At 32.7% G+C, this 20,450-nt stretch overlaps 1 protein-coding gene across 1 annotated transcript in view; it reads left to right on the top strand.

Moving 5' to 3' along the window:
• The window catches only part of LOC124355258 (chondroadherin-like), an 82,645-nt gene that overhangs the window by 46,871 nt on the left and 15,324 nt on the right, over positions 1–20,450 (top strand). The window contains exon 2 of the mRNA XM_046806305.1: positions 13,396–13,581. Within this exon, the coding sequence (XP_046662261.1) occupies positions 13,396–13,581 (186 nt within the window). The remainder of the gene's footprint in view (positions 1–13,395; positions 13,582–20,450) is intronic.

Below are 20,450 nucleotides of genomic sequence, written 5' to 3'. Positions count from 1 at the left end.
CAAAACTCGATGGAATTATTAATTATATTTATGCTCAAGAGAAGGGCTGGAAACAACAATTTTTTGAACGAAAAGAAAGCGATTAAAGATTTTATTTCGAACAAACTTGATGAAATGATTGAAAAACCTGATGGAATTAAATATTTAAAAAACGAGTTTTGCCGGCAATAAGTTCATCTATGATTGAAGGTAGCGGGACTTTTGAATGATTTTATCAACAATTTTACCTTTTTGAATTACACGTACCAACTTATCAGTATCTGGGGCCTGGCACAAAACTCGAAAAAAAGACTAAAAAGAGGAGATCCTGTATAATAAATAATTAGATCAAGCTGCTATGGAACACGATATTTTTTATGCAAAACATAGAGACACAAATTCCAGACATATAGCAGATAAAGTTTTGCAAGATAAGGCAATGGATAGATTTTTATCAAAAGATGCTAGTTTAGGTGAAAGATTTGTTGCGCTTCCAACAGCTGGAGCAATGTTTTTGAAGAGAAAACTAGGAATGGGATGGGAATCGAAGAGAACTTGAAATTTTAACTATATAAAAATGGAGGTGAACGTAAACTTCAGCAAAAATCAGCAAGAAAAAATAAAATCCGCTTTTTAAGAAGAAAATACCCGTTAGTATTCAATTTAAAAATAGATCAACTAAAAAATGGCGAAGATAAGATATTTTTAACAAATAGACAATACAATAAACTCGAAAAACATAAGAAAAAACAATAAAGGAACCAGAATATGAATTTTCTTATAATCAGTTGAAAGAACTTAAAAATGGTGGACTTTTGAAAGATTTATTAGATTTTGGAGAAAATATTCCAGTTGTTAAAAAAATGTTGTTCCTTATGTTTCGTAAAAGCTGCTCCAATCGTTAAAAAAGATGTGATTCCTATTGTTCGAAACAACATTTTAAATTGGTTAGATAAAGAGTTGGAAGATGTTACAGGATCTGGATTAGATGAAAAAACTTTTGAATTACGTGAAATCAAACATTGAAAAAAAAATTTAAACCTTTAACATTCGGAGAATTGGAAGAAAATCTGTAAAAATATTAAACATTTTAGAGGAATCTTCATGAGAGATACATTACCTGAAAAAGTTAAGAAATTTGAATGTGGAATTGTGAATTTAGACTCGATTATGGGAAGTGGAACGCATTGGATTTGTTTATTATAAAATGATAAGAATGCATGTTATTTTGATTCGTATGGAAGAATTGAGGGACAAACCACCGAGAGAATTGATCCAATATTTAAAAAAATCAAGCGTCTACTACAATGATTCTCAGATTCAAGACTATAAAGATCCCCCAATTTGTGGTCATTTATGTGTTTTTGTTTTGAATGAACTGAGTAATGGTAAAGATTTTAAAGAAGTTGTTAACAAATTATTGCTTAATAAATATGGATTCACAAAATATTTTTGACGTATTTGGAACACAAATTATTCAAAATGTAGATAATAGTTTGAATTTTGATAGTTTGAGAAATGAGTTTGATAACAAGTTAGAAAATTTATTACAAAACCTTCCAGATTCAGATATGTTTGCTGTCGAGATTGAAGATTTTAAAGCAGAATATGATAACAAACTTGCAAATTTCATGAGTTCAAATGAAGTTGCTGATAAAATAAAAACATTGGAAAAAGAAGTTGATGATGGTGTAAAAAAATTATTTACCAATTTAATGTCTCACATCGAAAAAGCTGATGAAATTACTGAAGCGATCAAAGTTGAAAAGAATTATGTTAGTTTGGCTAATAAGAAAAAGAATTGTCGGTGTTCGACCTGGTATTGACAAACATGATGTTGTTGTTAAAGAACAAATTTTAAAACCTCTAAAATTATCAGAAAACATCGATATTGTTGATTTACATGATCCGAGAATGTTAAAAATGCCTTAGATTTTAAAGGAAAAAGAATTAGCGGTATTAGTAAAGGAAATTAATCCATTTGATGTTGTTGTAATGACTCAATTAGAAGATCCTATTAAAATGTTTAATGAACTAAAACAAAATTATGAGAATCATAAACAGCATGTTAAAGATTTTACAACAAGAAGTCTATGAAAAACTTGAACTTGAAGCGAGAAGTAAAAGATCTATAGAAAATTGTGATGAAAAATTTACAAATTTTGAGGAAAATTTCAATCTATATAAAGGCGATCTTTATGGAAAAATAACAAACTTTTTGGAAGATTTCGCTAAATTTCAAGAGGGTTTTAATGAAACCGATAGAAAAAATGGTGAAGTTTTTAAAAGAGTAGTTACTAATCAATCTTTACTTCATGATAAATTAATTAAACTAGAAGAAAACTTTGGCGAAAATTAATGAAAAAGTTATAAAAAATAAGCAGTCTTTTGATAAGTTTAGTTTAGATGCCACAAAAACTTTTGAGAATATTGATCATAAACTCGTTGAATACAACGATTTATATCTCGATAAAGTAAATAAACTAGAAGAAAACTTTAATAAATTTAAAGAAGATGTCGATAAAACTTTTGAAAACATCGACAACAGATTTAATGGAGTAGGCGGCTATGATGACTAATTTTCCTTATATAAATGGGGCTCATATACTGTGTGAGGTGCAAAGAGAAAACTGCCACAAACGATATAAAATACTATGCAAACATTAACGGAGTTAAAGAGAATTTCTGGAAAATGTGCTGAATGTAACTCAAAAAAGAGCCAATTTATAAAAAACTTGATTTTGAAATTTTTTCCTAATAAATAGAGATGGCGGGACATTACAGTGCTTTCGATCTATTTATAATGCAACACGAAAGAGATTTTGAAAAAAGAAACATTGGGATGATATTTCTCAAAAATATGAATTATCCGAAGATATGATGAGATTATACGTAAACAAATTGAATTGGTATAACATTGCTAAATATCAAACTTTATCATCAGAGTTCATTCAAGAAAAATATACATTATCAATTAAAAGATCATATGTCTGTTTCTTTGCCTCTATCAACACTTGAGTATAAAGTTTTTGGATGAAAATAAAGATACAGTTGATTGGAACAATATTATAGATAGCGGTTACTATCCTGTGCAGATTTATTGAAATATGTGACCGAGATCGCAAAATTTAAGGAAGAGAATCCTGAATATGAACGAAGTAGATCATTAAAAATGACTCTAATCTTTTAATTATTTTACTAAAATTTATATCTTTTCTTATAAAAACGTACATTAGATCGATGAAAAAAATGATACATGATGTTTAAAAATTTCTAAAATTTTCTCTTATTAAATGGTGGACTACAGAAAGTATGCTAGTGATATTGAAAGGGCGGAGTTTAAAAATTTCTATCCAATTAGTAAACAACATTTGAATGAACCGAATAAAAGAACTGAGTTTAATATTGATTTTGGAGATAACTTTTGCTCGTCTAACTTTCCAGTTTTATATTTTCTGGAACTTTAACAAAACAAGATGGTCAAGCATATCTTGGAACTGATAATGTTAGATTAATCGATAATTTTATACCCGTTTTTATTTTCTAAGATTGAAGTAAGAAAACACAATAAATTGATAGAAGAAGTCGAAAACTGTGGCCAATTAAGCACAATTAAAGGAACTATTTCGTATTCAAAAAAGTGATGTTATTTCTCAAACTTCTAATGGCTTTGAATCAGATTTTGAAATTTGGTGTTTTTTGAAGCAGCTGGAAATTTATCTCATTTTGGATTAGGATTTTTTGAAAATGTTACTATTCCGATCTATAAAGGAGGATTTTATCTAAGTTTTATATAAGAGCAGAAGACGATGATGTGATTCTGAAGACTGCAACTGGAAATGTTATGCCTGTTGATGGAAAAATAACAATTACAGATTTTTTTATTAGAGTTCCAATGATTGATTATAAAATCACGAGTAAAATAAGGTTGATTGATGAAATTACAAAAAGTCAAAACATTATGTTTAATTTTCTAGATTGGCAATGTATTGAACAAAAAGGTATTTCCGGAACAACTTATTCGTTCGATATCACAAATAATTTTATAGAAATATCTTCAATCCCAAGTTTCGTTTTATCATCGGTTTTCAAACAGATAGACAGAATAATCAAGAAAAAAAATCCTTCAAAAGTTTGATAGTTTGGATGTAAAAAAATATCAGAGTAAAATTGAACGGTCTTATTATCCAGATGAATTACAAAATTTAAACATTTCCGGAGGTCTTTTCAGAATCATGTATCAGATGTATCAAGATTTTAAGAAAGTTTACTGTAATAATAAGGAAATGTATTACAATCCTAAAGAATTTTTAGCGAATAGACCTATTTAATGTCATTGATACAACAAAGAGTTTGACAAATATTTCTGGTTCAAAAGAACGATATAATTATCAATATGGATTTTTCAAAAAGCTGTTACAAACGCGATTTGTTATGTTGTTGTTGTCTCTGAGAAATTTTTAGCCTATGATGTGATTAAGAACGATATTAGAGAAATTCAGTAAAATTTTTGAAAAAAATCGTCTTATTGTCTATATTATTCATTGGATAATTCTACAACTTTACAGAATTATTAAAGACATTGAATATAAGTATTCATTTTTTAATTTCAAAAGAATATCTTAAAAAATGGGGATGATATTAACAAAAAACTATTCCAAGGTCATCTTAAGGGTTGGACCGGAAGTTATGATTTTAAAAAATACTTTAATATTTACTGATCCTATATACCAAATTTCAGCAAAAAAAAGCTCCAATAGTTCTCGAGATATAAGAGTTTTTAAGATAAGGGATGATTGGGGTAGTTTTTGAAAATTTTGTTATTTTCATGAAATTTTAAGTTGAACTCGCTTGTTTTTGAAGTTTCAGATTTTTCTGATAATTTTTTTTTATTTTTTTTATGAATATTAAGAAATAGGGGATGATTTCACCCTTATGGATAAGTTAAGTCGAAAGAGTATGTATTTACTATATGTTGTACCAAATTTCATTAAAATCGGTTGAGTGGTTTTTGAAATATAAAATTATTAATAAATTTGTAAACTAGCACTCCTAATTGAAACAACTTATATAGCAGAGATATAGCTTATAACTTTCGAGACTCTCCGTAGCTCAGTTGGTAAGACGCTTGCCTTCCAAAGCCTGAGGTTCTGGGTTCAAATCCCAGAGCTTCAGGCGCGCTTTTTATTGAGGAAGACATGGTTGTCGTTCAGTGGTTGGGGACAAGTCTTTACACGAGTGGCCATAGTGTAATGACTATAGAACAAGCCGAGTAATGACAACTGTGGTTGGCGCGCCATTTGCTTCCTCACCTTTCCACTTCATTTCCTTAATTCCTTCTCTTCCTTAATTCGTACATTCCTTCTCTTCCTTAATTCGTTCATTACATTCATCATTCACATCATTCATTAATACAACATTACACTTACAAAACACCCGACACAAATTCCCTAATTGTATCTCTCCATCAACTTCTACACAGTAGTTTACCAAAGAAAAATGAGACTTGGGAACAAAAAAATTCCAGAGTCTAAGACCCGAATTACAGCTCCTAGCCATTAACTTGGTTGGACAGTAGCAGTGCAGGGCCAAGGTCTCTAAACAATAGACACCGTAGAAGTTGAATGTGATGTGATTCCCCATAGCGCAAACACGCACACTAACAACACTACACCAAAGACACAATCATTCATTTTGTCTTTTACAATAATTGATGATGTTCATATTATTCTCTTTCATTCCTTCTAAAACTTCAAAAATATACTCTTTCGCTGATGAAAAATCTCGATTTCTTCCGGAATAATCTTTTGTAGTCATAGACAAAATATCCTAAATAGTTGTACAATAGAATGAAATTATTTCTATTTATCTCTGTTTGTAGAAATGTAAACACAAACATTTGCGCTGAAAAAATTTATATCTCGGCAGACTTAGTTCCATAATCTCCATTTATAAAAAAAAATCTTTTTGTTTAAAGGAAGAGTATAATGCCAACTGTTACAAGTGTTCTTCTAATAGAGGAGAAATTATCGATAAAAGATATTTAGTTTGTAGAGGTTGTAATTTAATTTTGTTAGAAAGACCTAAACCTAAGAAATTTCGAAAATAAATTAACACATTTGAATAACCTGCTTACAAAATTGCAATATGGAGACAAGAAGCAAACAAAATTTGTTACAGAATTTAGAAAAACAGAATAAAAATTTTTACTTATCTCTTGGAACCATTGACAAAAATTATTTTCCTTTTCAAAGAATACATTAGGTTTGTAGGTATCGATACACACGTTTATTATGAAAAAGATATTACCTGTATTTTTTCATTATCTGGATGTTGAATTTGTTTATGATTTTGAACCAGAAATCCTCGATGATTTTATAGTACATTTGGAGAAATTAAACGAAGAACCTCTTGAAAAGAATGCGGTTTTTCTCACATTCTCCCCGACTTCTCGAGTGAAGGTTAGCGAATTTCATTTTTTCCGTCTTTAAATTTTTTCTATTTAAATGGAGTTCTTGAAAGAGTTAAATGATATTGGAGAATGTAAGTTTTAAAGAGTATAAGAAGTTAAATGAATTGGAAGAAAGGAAGAAACATAGAATCTTGAATTTGGAGAAAATGAAAGATAAATTCGGGTTTACAATAATTGCCGAGTTGGAAGATTGTAAAGTACACTTGCCGAACAGATTTTTGACTGTTTTGGATGAGAAAAAAGATTAAAAGAATTAAACAAAAATGAAAAATTACATTGATTGTTACTGGAAAGAAGACTATTAAAGATAAAGAAATTATAACAATTAACTTTGTAGAATAAAGTCTTAACTCTAAAACTTGCAGTCCCTCCCCACGTCATAGTACTGTTTTGATAACCATAGTTGGTGTCTTTCTTCATAGGAATCACATGGAATATTATCTACAGTAATACCTTTTGTTTCACACAAAAATGTGGCTATATTCTATAAGAAAAATTCTATAATGCTTTTTTAATGAATTGTGTTGATAAATCTTGATACTCACAAAAATTCCTAAGAAATTCATCAATTAAGTCTTGATTTATCTTGAAAGGACGTATAATATGGGAAAAATGTCATAAAAAAACGATGAAAACTCTCTGTTTGTTTATTTTTTACTTTCTTTTCAATATCTTTCGTAATTATATTAAATATATAATCCCTTATTTTTTCGTTTTTTTGTGTGTACACGTGTGCAGTTTTCGTTCTTTCTGCAAAAGACTCTACAAGTTCTTTTAATTCTGTTTCATTAAAGACGGTATCAACTGTTGTTGAGAATAAACCGGCAATTCACTGAATTCATCTTTGTTGCACTGTTTTAATGCTAGAAACTGAAGAGAGCTTGGTGAGTTCATGTTGTTTATTTAGTAGAAAAGTTTTTTATTAAAGTACAGTATGTTTTTAGTAAAAATGTTTTAAATTGATTAAATTTTATTAAGATTTCGAAGATTTTTCCTTTATTCGTAGCAGATTTGACAACATTTTACAAAGCACAGCTTAAGAAAGTAGAAGCAAACAGCTATAGATTTGGTTAATTTTTCATTTCCTCAGAGTAGATAGTAATGTGCCGATCCTGGATCGCTTTTGGAGACGAACGACTGTAGATTCGGTTAATTTTTCATTGAGATTTGCTGTGTTATTTCTCAGCTTCCTTTATGGTACATTGAACAGTATTTTACATTGCTTTTCGGTTGGCTCCGAAAGTGCGCCAGGAACCCCATATTACTATCTACTTATATATATATATAATATATATACGTAATATATTATACATATTATATATGATATGTATATACGTAATATACATATTGTGTGTGTGTGTGTGTGTGTGTGTGTGTGTGTGTGTGTGTGCGCGCGTGCGTGTGTGTGTGTGTGTGTGTGTGTGTGTGCGAGCGCTGCGCGCGTGCATATTTATATATAGTTTTAAAAACATGTAAGCTATATTTAAGGAATTTTATTAAATCTTTGGCTGTTGCATTATTTTTTTTCAACAGATTATGTGTTTACGACGCTGTTATGTAATTCGTACAATTAAAAAGTTACGTGCCTAATGCTCTTTCAAAATTAACGTTTTCTAATTAGTTAACATTGTGGTATTGAAAGTTAAGTTTTTCTAACTTTGCCGATATTTTATAATTTAATAATTATATTTGTTACGTTCCATTTTAATCTGAATATGTGATACTCCATTTCGTAGGCTTAAAAACTCATGTGAGTCATAATGAGTTAAGAGGTTACATTACAACAGGGTAAACGTATAATTGAGACTCAAGTGGAAATGTGTACTTGAAACACAATAATCATCTGTCAATAGTGGGTTGGACTGGGCAACAATGAACGAAATGAGTAATGCTCTACCACTGTCTCCAGCGACCTTGTAAGTAGTCATTGTTGCACAGAGTAATACCATTCATTGGCTGAGCGTCAGGGAATTATATCAGTTGAGGAACTGGAAAAGTTTTATTTCTGCCTGTCTGTCTCTATGTATGTTCACATGATATCTCCAGAACAAACTGACATTAGAATTTAAATTTTGCATGAAGTTTCGTTTATATATAATCAACTTTGAGTTTAATGTTGGCGCATGTTGCTCCATATAATTTGGCTGATCGTCAGTGAACACCTTTACTTTAGTCTTAGGGGTAACCAATTTATAGGAAGGATAAAATAGCATAGTAAATTAATTTGTAAACAAACTGAGAACAATTTTATGTAATTTTATGACATAGTAACTTATGTAGCCTTATGTAATGAAATGAACAATAGACTTGAAATTATGCATGCAAACTCAGCAAAGCCTGTCGGAGACATGTGGCGTAATCCTACCTTGTGTAGTCGGTAATCTCAGTTTCACAATCTTCAGATTTTATAATTGAGTTCCATTGATTCCTTTTGTATAATTCAACTTTAAGAATAAAGTACTAATATTTATGGTGTTGTCCTAAAATTAAAAACAAAAAACAGAAGAAAATAGTTATTTCAAGATGATTAAAAAAAACCAATGAAAATTAATAATAGCAATTTATTGCCATAACCTGTCCTAAAAAGTGAATTCTCCTCCATCCCCTTCTGAGACCCTGTTACTCCCTAATTCCGAAAAGGCAGACTGGCTTTCATCAACAATTGACATGTGAAAGCCAACGTCTTGAGGTAAAACAAGGGAGACAGATCAACAAAATCAAAAGAAAATGAACAGAACAACGAAAAGACAATTAAAACAGACAACCAAGAGAAAGACTATGACTGTTAATTGGAATGAAGCCATTTGTAACAAAGGTTTAGGAAGGTCTTCATGTATCGATGTAGACACTCATTGTTTTCTTTATCTTAGGAGGATGTGATAGCTGCCCATGAGATACATCTATCTTACTCGCTGGGACAAAGGACATCACAGACTCCACTAGTGCTAGTGTAGTTAATTTTAATTTTAATACATTTTCTAATATAAACTCTCAACACTAACATGTCAATAATCGGTATCCCCTCATAGATTAGATCAGCCTGCTCTCAATGAGAGTATAAGAAAAGTAAATGTAAAGATTGAGGAGGGCTGCTAGTAATGTAAAATTTATGTAATTTTATTGACACGAGTTCACTACATCTTACACATTATACTATAAATTTGGACTACACTTAAACAATATCAGGTAAACCATTTTTTTAGCCGAACTAATTCATCAGTCTTTAAAGGTGAAAAAAACCCACAATTGTAACAAAAAGACATCCATACACCAAGGACAAACAACAAGTAAAAGCAAAGCTCCTTCACCGGAAAACAACTCCACTTTTTTTAATCAATAAACCCCTCACACTTCATGTGGCAAACTAACGATCCATCAGCTGACATTATTCTAACATAAACATCCATGCATCAACACCTAATGAGAACTCTGCAAAATACATAAATAAACCAAAAAAACATCCAGCGCAAGAAAATATTAACAGTAACCTAGCCTGTATATCACATTCACAAAACAATACTTCTCTAACCTGTAAGAACCGTATAGATTCACAAAAAAACAAATAATTAAATAATATAAAAAACCTTAACCTTATTACACCAAAATGCTCAAAGTATCCTAAATAAAGTTATACAGCTGGAGTATCTGAGTCATGATGTAAATGAGGATATAATTGCTATAAGTGAACATTGGTTGTCAGCAAAAACTTAAAATATTTTCAGATAAAAATTACGTTGTAGCCTTAATTTATTGTAGAATTAGTTTGACACGGGGAGGTTCTTGTCTTCTTGTAAAAAATCATATACAATTTATTGAACGTAATGATATTTGTAAATTTAGTGAAGACTTTGTTTTTGAATGTTCCTCTATAGAGTTAATTTCAACTAATTCTAATAAATTAAATATTTTAACTGTTAGTTGTTACAGAACACCAGACTCCGATATTCATATATTCATTTCCAAGTTGCAATTGTTATTTGAATTAGCTTTGAAAGAGAAAAAGTACTTAGTTGTCTTAGGTGATTTTAACATTAATTTATTAAACCATAACTTAGAGTCTTTAGGTTTTTAAGAATATTTTTAAAATGTTTTATAATTTTAGATATTTTATAAATGAACCTACTAGAGTTACCAAAAATGTTGAATCTTGTTTTAGATAATATTGTTAGTAACATACCTCAGAATCTGCTATCAAGTCTTAACCTTCACTCTGGCTTTTCAGATCATAATTTTTCTCAAATTTTGAAAATAAATGTCAATAATTTATTACTAAAAAATGAAAATAGTAAAATAATTACACATAGGATATTTTCTGAGCAGGGTCATAGAATGTTTCATGACTTTCTGCAAAAAGGAGGACTGGTTTGATGTGATTTCTGGTGAATCGGTTGATGCAAATTTCTCAAAATTTGTTGATAAGCTGATATTAATATTATGAATTAGCATTCCCATTAAAAACAATAACAAAAACTTAAGTCAAGTCCATATTCCTGGGTAACTGATGTGGTTAGGGGCAAGTGCTGTCCTGTCAAGGGAGCTGTTTGCCAGAGCTAAGTCAATATACACAGAAAATAGCTGGAAAGAATATAAAACTTACCTTAAACATCATAAGAAAATAGTCCTTTATGCAAAAAGAGAACCCCTAGTAAAATAAAATACAATCCTCTAAAAATATTCCAAGAACAACCTGGAATATCATTAATTCAGAGACTAAATCATTCGCTTCTGTAAAAAACATTAATCTAATTGTTAATGGACAAGATATTACTGAGCCAATGGATGTTGCAATAGAATTATTTAACAGGCACTTCACAAGTGTACCTCATATTATCTCAAACCAACTTGACTTGCTGAATTCAAGGCATTAACTTACGATCCACAAAATTTTTTGCCAAATCCATTTGTTAATGGTTCATTTTATCTCTATCCTGTTTGTGAAAAAAGAGATAATTGAAGTTATAAGTAAATTTAAATCAAGTAAGTCACCAGGCCTGGATGGAATACCTCCAAGGATATTGAAGGAACACATCCACATCCTGTCAAAACCTCTTTGCTCTTTGGTGAATAGCCCCTGACTCACGGAGTCTTCCCTGAATGTCTCAAGGTAGCCAGAGTAACTCCAATATTTAAAAAACAATAATTCAAATCTTGCAGAAAATTACAGACCTATTTCAGTTCTTTCAGTTTTTTTCAAAATTATTAGAAACTATTGTAAAATTACGGCTTGAAAATTTTTTTAAAATCATTCTCAATAATAAATAAAAATCAATTTTGGTTTTCATTCTAATTTGTCAACTTCAGATGCTATCATAAGTTTAACTGATTATGTGCTAACTGCCTTGGACCAGGGACAGTCGACCTGTGGCCTTGTTCTGTGACCTCCAAGAAGGCTTTTGATTGTGTAAGACCATGAAATTTTGTTAAATAAATTGGGAGTATTATGGCATCAGAGGATTGCTCTCAATTGGTTTAGTAGCTTTCTGAGGGATCGCAGCCAGGTGTAGTAGAGATAGTTCAAAACAGTGCTGGTTCTGTCCATAAATATCTATCTCCTGCCCGCTATTTGGAGGCTTTTTAATTTTTATAAACGACTTACCCAAGCAGTTCAATTTATGTGACAAATTAATTCTCTTTGCTGATGACACCACTAGTTTGATTAAATCTGACAATAAAACTGAACTATCTCAAAAATTATATGATAACATTAGTTTGATTTTTAACTGGCTTAAAGCTAACATACTATCCTTAAATATTTCCAAAAAACATCCATACTTAATTTTCACTTTATTAGAAACTTTAGAGAACAACTTGAAATAACTTTTTACCAAAGTAAACTTACTTCTACAAAAAATTTTTAAATTTCTTGGTGTTACTTTAGATGACAATCTTAGATGGGAAAAATCACATCAGTCAGTTAAATGGGAAACTAAATTCAGCATGTTATGCTATTCGTAAAAATTAGAGACTTGACTGACTTAAGAACAGCAAAAACTATTTATTTTGGCTATTTCGAATCTGTGTTGAGATATGGAATTGTTTCCTGGGGGAAGTTCACAATTTATTGAACAGGTTTTCAAAACTCAAAAGAGAGCAATCCGAATTCTAGGAAAATTTGGAAATTTAATCAATCATGTAGGACATTTTTTTTAATCTTCAAATTTTAACAGTAAGAAGTATTTACATAATGGAAGTTTTAACTCAAACATATAAAAGAATACAGTCCAATCCCTTTATCTCCCATCATAACTACACAACACGTAATAGTTATTCTCTACCTGTTCCTATACACAGAACAACCCATTTTAAAACATCTTTCTCTTACAATAAGTCAGCATTTTTTTAACAAATTACCTTTAGCATGGAGAGAGATTCCTACATTAAAGGCTTTCAAAAAAAACTATTAAAGAATACATGCTTCAAACTGAAATTTATACTTTTGACGATTTTCGTCCGAATTCCACCAGAAAATAATTAAGATGTGAAATATCATACCACCTAGTATTAGCTATATGTTACTTGTGTTGTAGTTAGTATTTTTTTTTTTTTTTTAATTGTTATTTAGTATTTAGTGTTATTATTTCTTGACGAGCCTTATAACATTGTAATGTTCTATTGGGCTAATAAATCATTTCATTTCATTTCATAAATCATTTCATTTCATTTCATGACTCATTATCCTATAATTTTTGTAACTTTTATTCAGTTTATATTTTTGTATTTCTAAAGGTACTGTAAAAAATGGCTTATTAATATTACTGATGACTTATTACTTATTTAGCTATATAATTGTTTGTGAAGCATGCATGGTCGAAGTCTACAACACCAGAGTCTATAAAGACTTTAAATTCTTCCTTAGTATTATTTATCTGGTACATCTCCGGTTTTCTGTACTAATGAATCCTTCCTTACTACGTTACTCTTGACCAAATTAAGTTCTGTTCCAGGTGTTGAGTTTAGTCTGCTTCAATGTGTGCCATGGCGTGGAGAAAGACATTGAGGTAGAGTGCTTGGACTCAAAAGCAATCACAATCAAAGACGGTGGGATAATTGCCAATTGTGCCCAATATGGTCTGACTCGTACCACTACTAATTTCCACCACTGGCTGTATGAACTGAAAGATGTCTTACAGGTGAGTGTGGATTTCATATTTGTCAGAGTAAATCTTATTTACGTAAACTGATGTACTGGATGTCAAGTGTGCAGATGACAAGAGATCAATCAAATGGTTTTTATCTGACCTCCTGTTACCTCATTAGTTTGGACTAGAGGCAAGACGGTATTTCAGTAATCAGTACTTTGTAACGGTTACTTTTCTCCAGTATCTGTAACGGCTACTGAGAACTAAAAATACTGATGACAGATACTTTGTATCTAGTACTTCATATGATCATAGGATACAGATATTTTCACGTACTGATTACTTTAATAGTCCAGAAGTACTCATATCCTCACTGATACCGAATAGTGAAATAATGATCTGAGGCTGACAAATAAAAAAAATAAATACCGCGATTGAAACGGTCCATCTGAAAAATATTGCTACTTCACAATGTAAATCACTTACTAATCCCGGTCATTGTGATATTCTTGAATTAGTTATTGAGTAATAAAGTATTGTTTTAAAGAAAACTCAACAGTTTATATACATTGAGTTAAAAGTGTTTCATTATGTAAACTATGATTAAATATTTTATGTTTTACTTCAAATGAGAGCTCATTTAATTTTTTCATAATAAAAAACTGTGTTAATGTACCAAAAATGCAACAAAGAAAAATAAAATTACTTATATGAAATAGAATTTTATTTTCATAACCTTAAAGAATAAGAGATTTTGTCTTATCTTAACTTTCCTTCACTTGAAACAAGACGCTCCATCCAAGACGCTCTCTTCTTGTACAAGCTGGTTAACGGAATCATCGATTGCCCAGACCTGCTACGGAAAATAAATTTCCAAATTCCAACTGGCACAAGATCTAGAGTCCTTTTTGCAAGAACTTCGGTGACAACTTCCTACGCAGCCAACAGTCCTGTGATTAGGATGCAGAGACTTGGATGCTTGCTACCAGAACACATGGACTTTTTCTGCGCTTCCTTGGCTTCCTTCAAGAGAGCTCTATGTGCTTCTCAGCGCTTGAGCACTCAACTATGAATTTCAAAACACACACGCGCACAAACGCGGACGCGCACGCACACTTGTGCTCGTGTTTGGTTTTTGATGGTGCCTTTAGGGGGCCATACCCATAAGTGCCTTATTACCTGGATTCAGTTTTTTAGTTTTGTGTTAGTCATTGTTGCTAACTTATTACTATAATTATAAGTTATTATGCTCGCTTTTGTAATGGTTGATCCGTTGGAAATAAAATAAAATAAAAAAAATATCCAGTATAACAGTCCATTGGACTCTAAAAGAAGCAGAGGTTCAATTTATCGTAGAATTCATTAATTACATCTCAAAAAGTATACACTTTTTAATAATAATAAATTATGTTTATACATTTTTACATAACTGTGTTATACTTTTGAATACTATTAATTACAACAAAGCATTTACAAAATTATGTGCTTATTAGGGAAAGTACTCAGTATTTTAAACGTTACAAGTACGGAAATACTGATTTAGAGTATCTGGTATTTAAAACGTTACCACTACGGAGACTGATTTCAAGTATCCAGTATTTCAACCGTTACCAATACGGAAATACTGATTTAGAGTATCTGGTATTTAAAACGTTACCAGTACGGAGACTGATTTCAAGTATCCAGTATTTCAACCGTTACCAATACGGAAATACTGATTTAGAGTATCTGGTATTTAAAACGTTACCAGTACGGATACTGATTTCAAGTATCCAGTATTTGTACTCAGTATCGCCGAGTAACGGTATCAAAGTAGTGGTTACAGGTATGTACTGATTTAGCCCATCTCTAGTTTTCACTAACCTCTTAGATCAAATGAAACTTATTTTGTGTTCAGATCAATGCCTTGCAGCATGGAACTAGAGTTTGGTATCCTATAAAGACAGATAGCCCGCATTGTTTAGATTTGATTAGTGAGTAGTAAGTGGATGATTAATTTAGGGATGACCTACTCCTTCCTCTATTTTAGCTTTTTAACTGAAGCTTATTACTAAACATTTAATATTCTGTAATAAGCCTTTGTAATAAGCAGTGAGTTCTGAATGACTCAAGTGTAATTTGCTGCATATCAGCAAGTGTTTAAATCTGAACGATGTCCTCAAAGATCACAGGCCCATTTATCTCTAACCAACAGTTGGTAAAGACCAGCTTGGAAACTTGTTGCCAACATAGATGGATCTGTACGGTTTACATCAATAACATCTTTGACAACTAACCTAGTTCTTTTTGAGTTATATAATATCTGCATTTGCTCAAAGTGCCCATGTCTACATAGATTCAGTGGAGGCATTTAATTACATCAATTACACACAATGTTAGAAAAACTGAAAGTCTGAGTTATGTACTGGAATTAAAATTTCTTCTAATAATGTGACTTCTCTCAGTCTATTACTGCCAATTCTGGGGTACACCTCAAGGATTCCATTTAGTGTTATTTTAATTCGTTACATTCATGAACAATATTATGGTTATTATCAAAATTAAATGCCTGTTGTTTGATGACTACGGTACTTAAATGTTTATAATATATTCAAATACATTTTTGTTGTTGTATGACAATTTTACTACTTGTATGATAGTTCAACATTTTCCAAGTATAATTCCAATTTACACAACTATGGTTATAAATTGTTTTTACATGTAGTTTTTATAGTATGTGTAAAAATTAGTTGATAGATAAAAATTTAAATATAGTCCTTTTATACTACAAATTCTAATATTGAATCAAATCATACTGTTACCAAATACTCTTTTAGTTTCAGTTTGAGTTCCAATAATTCTCCCTAAGCAACTCATCATCGTGTGAAGCAGACCTGCTGCCTAAAACCAGTTGATCTGGTGCCTGTCAGAGAACCACTTGTGCTCAACTGTCAGTGCCTGTCTGTGTCTGTGTACCACGCAGACCTGCTGCCTAAAACCAGTTGATCTGGTGTCTGTCAGAGAACCACTTGTACTCAACTGTCAGTGCCTGTCTGTGTCTGTGTACCACGCAGACCTGCTGCCTAAAACCAGTTGATCTGGTGTCTGTCAGAGAACCACTTGTACTCAACTGTCAGTGCCTGTCTGTGTCTGTGTACCACGCAGACCTGCTGCCTAAAACCAGTTGATCTGGTGTCTGTCAGAGAACCACTTGTGCTCAACTGTCAGTGCCTGTCTGTGTCTGTGTACCATGCAGACCTGCTGCCTAAAACCAGTTGATCTGGTGTCTGTCAGAGAACCACTTGTGCTCAACTGTCAGTGCCTGTCTGTGTCTGTGTACCACGCAGACCTGCTGCCTAAAACCAGTTGATCTTGTGTCTGTCAGAGAACCACTTGTGCTCAACTGTCAGTGCCTGTCTGTGTGTGTGTACCACGCAGACCTGCTGCCTAAAACCAGTTGATCTGGTGTCTGTCAGAGAACCACTTGTGCTCAACTGTCAGTGCCTGTCTGTGTCTGTGTACCACACAGACCTGCTGCCTAAAACCAGTTGATCTGGTGTCTGTCAGAGAACCACTTGTGCTCAACTGTCAGTGCCTGTCTGTGTCTGTGTACCACGCAGACCTGCTGCCTAAAACCAGTTGATCTGGTGTCTGTCAGAGAACCACTTGTGCTCAACTGTCAGTGCCTGTCTGTGTCTGTGTACCACGCAGACCTGCTGCCTAAAACCAGTTGATCTGGTGTCTGTCAGAGAACCACTTGTGCTCAACTGTCAGTGCCTGTCTGTGTCTGTGTACCACGCAGACCTGCTGCCTAAACCAGTTGATCTGGTGTCTGTCAGAGAACCACTTGTGCTCAACTGTCAGTGCCTGTCTGTGTCTGTGTACCACGCAGACCTGCTGCCAAGGTCGGATCCAGGATTTTTTGTGAGGGGGGGGGCGGGTCTGAGATTTTGGGAGATTTTTTTACACATATGATTCATGTTGGTAGTCAAAGCTCTGTTAATTTGACATATAATGTTATTATTGTATACTAATGAAAAAAAGGGCTAAAGTGATAAATGAAAACAATGTAATATTTCCAATAAACTGTATATAATCCGACAAAAGTTGTAAAAATACAAAATTTTATCTTTAAAGTACAAAATCGAGTCTTCTGTTTTTTTGGCTTGCAAAATCTGTTTAATGACTTTTTCGGGGCATACTTCGATGTCCCTGTGCACGTTTAGCAGAGCGAGTCCAGTCAACCTATCCTCTGCCATCCTTGTTCTGATCCATGACTTCAATTTTCTCAGAGTTGAAAAAGATCGTTCTGCCGTTGCTGTTGGAAAAAAACAATAAGTTCTAACAGATTGGCAAAAAAGGTCAAATGTTTCATACCAATGAAAAAAATACTTTTTACTAACAACCACACGATTTAGAAAATACTATTAGTTTTACTGGTTTTAGAAATTATCTGCTAATAAATAATTTTGAAAAAATAGTATAAACAAAAATTACTTACCTATTGAAATTGGAAGAGTAAGCAGAATTTGTACCAAAGCCCTTAGAAGAGGGTAGCTGTTTTCATTTTAATGCTTCAAAACATTTCATTGCTTTAGTTATAGTCTTAAATTCATTATAATTAGGAATGTTCTTGAGGGAGCAATACTTCGTTCATAAGTTTTCAGTAGCATCGTGTTTTTGTTCAATGACACTAAACTGCAATACTTCATACATATGGGCTCAAAACTAGATTTCATATCCACTATTTTGTCCAAGTTTGTCGGAAACGGTTAGGTTCAGCATTATAACACTCCAGTGAATCGCTTGAAAATCTATCTGTCATATCGGCAATAATGTTATCCAGGATTGTTATGTATGCGGATTTTTTCCAATGTTGTATTGTACATTCCCGACTGTCACTGGACGTTGAGGGGTTAGTTTGGTCTATTTACTTGACTGTCCTACAATTCTTGGAATACGAACTTCTATGCCCATAGACTCCATAGTCTTTTCAGCAGTATTGAAAATCAGAGAAAAGAATTTGATCAGGATTTTGCCTTTTATTCTGAAGTACTTTTATTGTGTGCATTACTTTGTCTCTTGCTGAACACAAGTCTATGGTTTCTGAGTGAAGATATTTACTAAGAACACAGGTTGCATCCGTTATATCACTAAGACAATGCATAGTTATTATAAACTCGCAAGTGGAGATAGAGCACAATAAGCAATATTGCTTTGCTTGCTGTTGAGCTATCATTCCACTTTGAGACAATTTTAAGTGCCTCGGCTATTTTTGTTAGGTCTTCTGTAAACTCAAAAATTGATTCATGCCGTTCTACCCAAACGGGTCTCACAATATCCTCTCATTTGATGTCCCAGTACTTTTTTCAAAATAGAGTTCCGTTTGGCCGAGGAGGTGGAAAAATCTAGAAATCTCTTTTACAGTGCCTACTGCATTTCTCACGCTTTGGACTTTATTGCACTTTGAAATAGGCCAAAATTCAATGCATGATTACTGGCAGCCACATAAGGTGCTGTTTATGGCAATTTTTTTAATTTCTGTCACTGCTCCTCGCATGTCAGACATATTGACAGAGCATCCATCACAACCGATCCCCTACACAGTTATTCATGTTCAAACCAAGCTGTTGCATGAATTTCAGCACAGACTGTCCTAAAACCTCCCCCGTGATAACAGGTTCAACTTCTTGATCAGAATAGTTCGTACCCGTACCGTGGAGATCAACAAAAACCTACAAAGTCTTCTCTTATAGCATTGTTATACAGGTAACGTAAACTAAGGCTTAGCTGAGAAGTATGAGACGCATCTGTTGATTCGTCAAATATTATGCTATAATATTTAGCTTCTGATACTCGTTGAGTTATCACTTCCAAAATTTCATCAGAACAACATTTTATAAGGGCAGTTAGCTGTTGTCTTGCTGATGTATAGTGGCGTTTGCTCCTGCAGACTTCAAATGATCTTCAAGCTGAACATCCCCCGCTATCTATTCTAAATCGCAAAAGTGCCCTGAAATTGCCGTCATTTTGTACTGGATCATCTCCAACTTCAATCAACTGCCATTCATCCCTATGACCTCTAAGGGGTATGTTCTGCCTACCATGCAACAAAATAGTTTTAAATATTGGCACAAGCCTTGCACGATTCTGCATGGTTTGGGCCTTCCTATTTTCGTTTAACAAATTAAGAATTTCTCCCTCAGGGTTTTCAAAAACAGATATAAATGTTTGGCGTCAATTTCAGCATCTTTGTGATATTGTGTCGCTGCGTGACTTTCTAAATCTCCGTCCTTGCCTGAGAGTTTAGCATATTTCTGTAGAGGTTCAGTAACTAATTTCTTTAAAGAAACTGTATGCTGTCCTCCAACTAACTTTTTGATGGCATAGTACTGCACAAAATTTACAAAAATAGCCCTTGCTTAGCTTCTGAAAAAACTAACCATGGATACTTTTCAAAATGGCCAATATTAGCTTTTCTTTGTTCTTCCCGTCCTCGTTTTACATGAGAGGATGTAGGAAACTTAAAGTCCTTTTTAGGCTTCCAATGATTAGTAAAAATACTATACTTAGTATGGTCACTCATCTTAGAGATGTTGTTAATGTGAGAACCCGATGTCGAAAGAGCACATGTTTTCGGAGATACTAAACTTGTGAATTGGAGGATGATGGCGCCGATTGTGGTGGCAGCGGCACGTCTGTAACCTCATGCTGGGTGGAAACCTCAACATTTGAAGAAGGAACTTCACTGTCTAACTTTGGTTCTTTTAACAAGATAAACGATCCATATTGCACAAAAATCTGTTAACACTCAAAAAGCTATTAAACACAAAGCGAACGGGTACTTCACGATATTCACGAACGTACGCACTGGAATCAACTGAGTGGCCGTAGTAGGCGGTGTGGTGTAGGCCTATCGTTGGGGCGGGCGGGATCTAGGA

This window comes from Homalodisca vitripennis, chromosome 2, assembly GCF_021130785.1.
Source record: "Homalodisca vitripennis isolate AUS2020 chromosome 2, UT_GWSS_2.1, whole genome shotgun sequence".
NCBI lineage: Eukaryota > Metazoa > Arthropoda > Insecta > Hemiptera > Cicadellidae > Homalodisca > Homalodisca vitripennis.
Note: the sequence above shows the minus strand (reverse complement) of the source record. Positions and strands in the feature narration are given on the sequence as shown.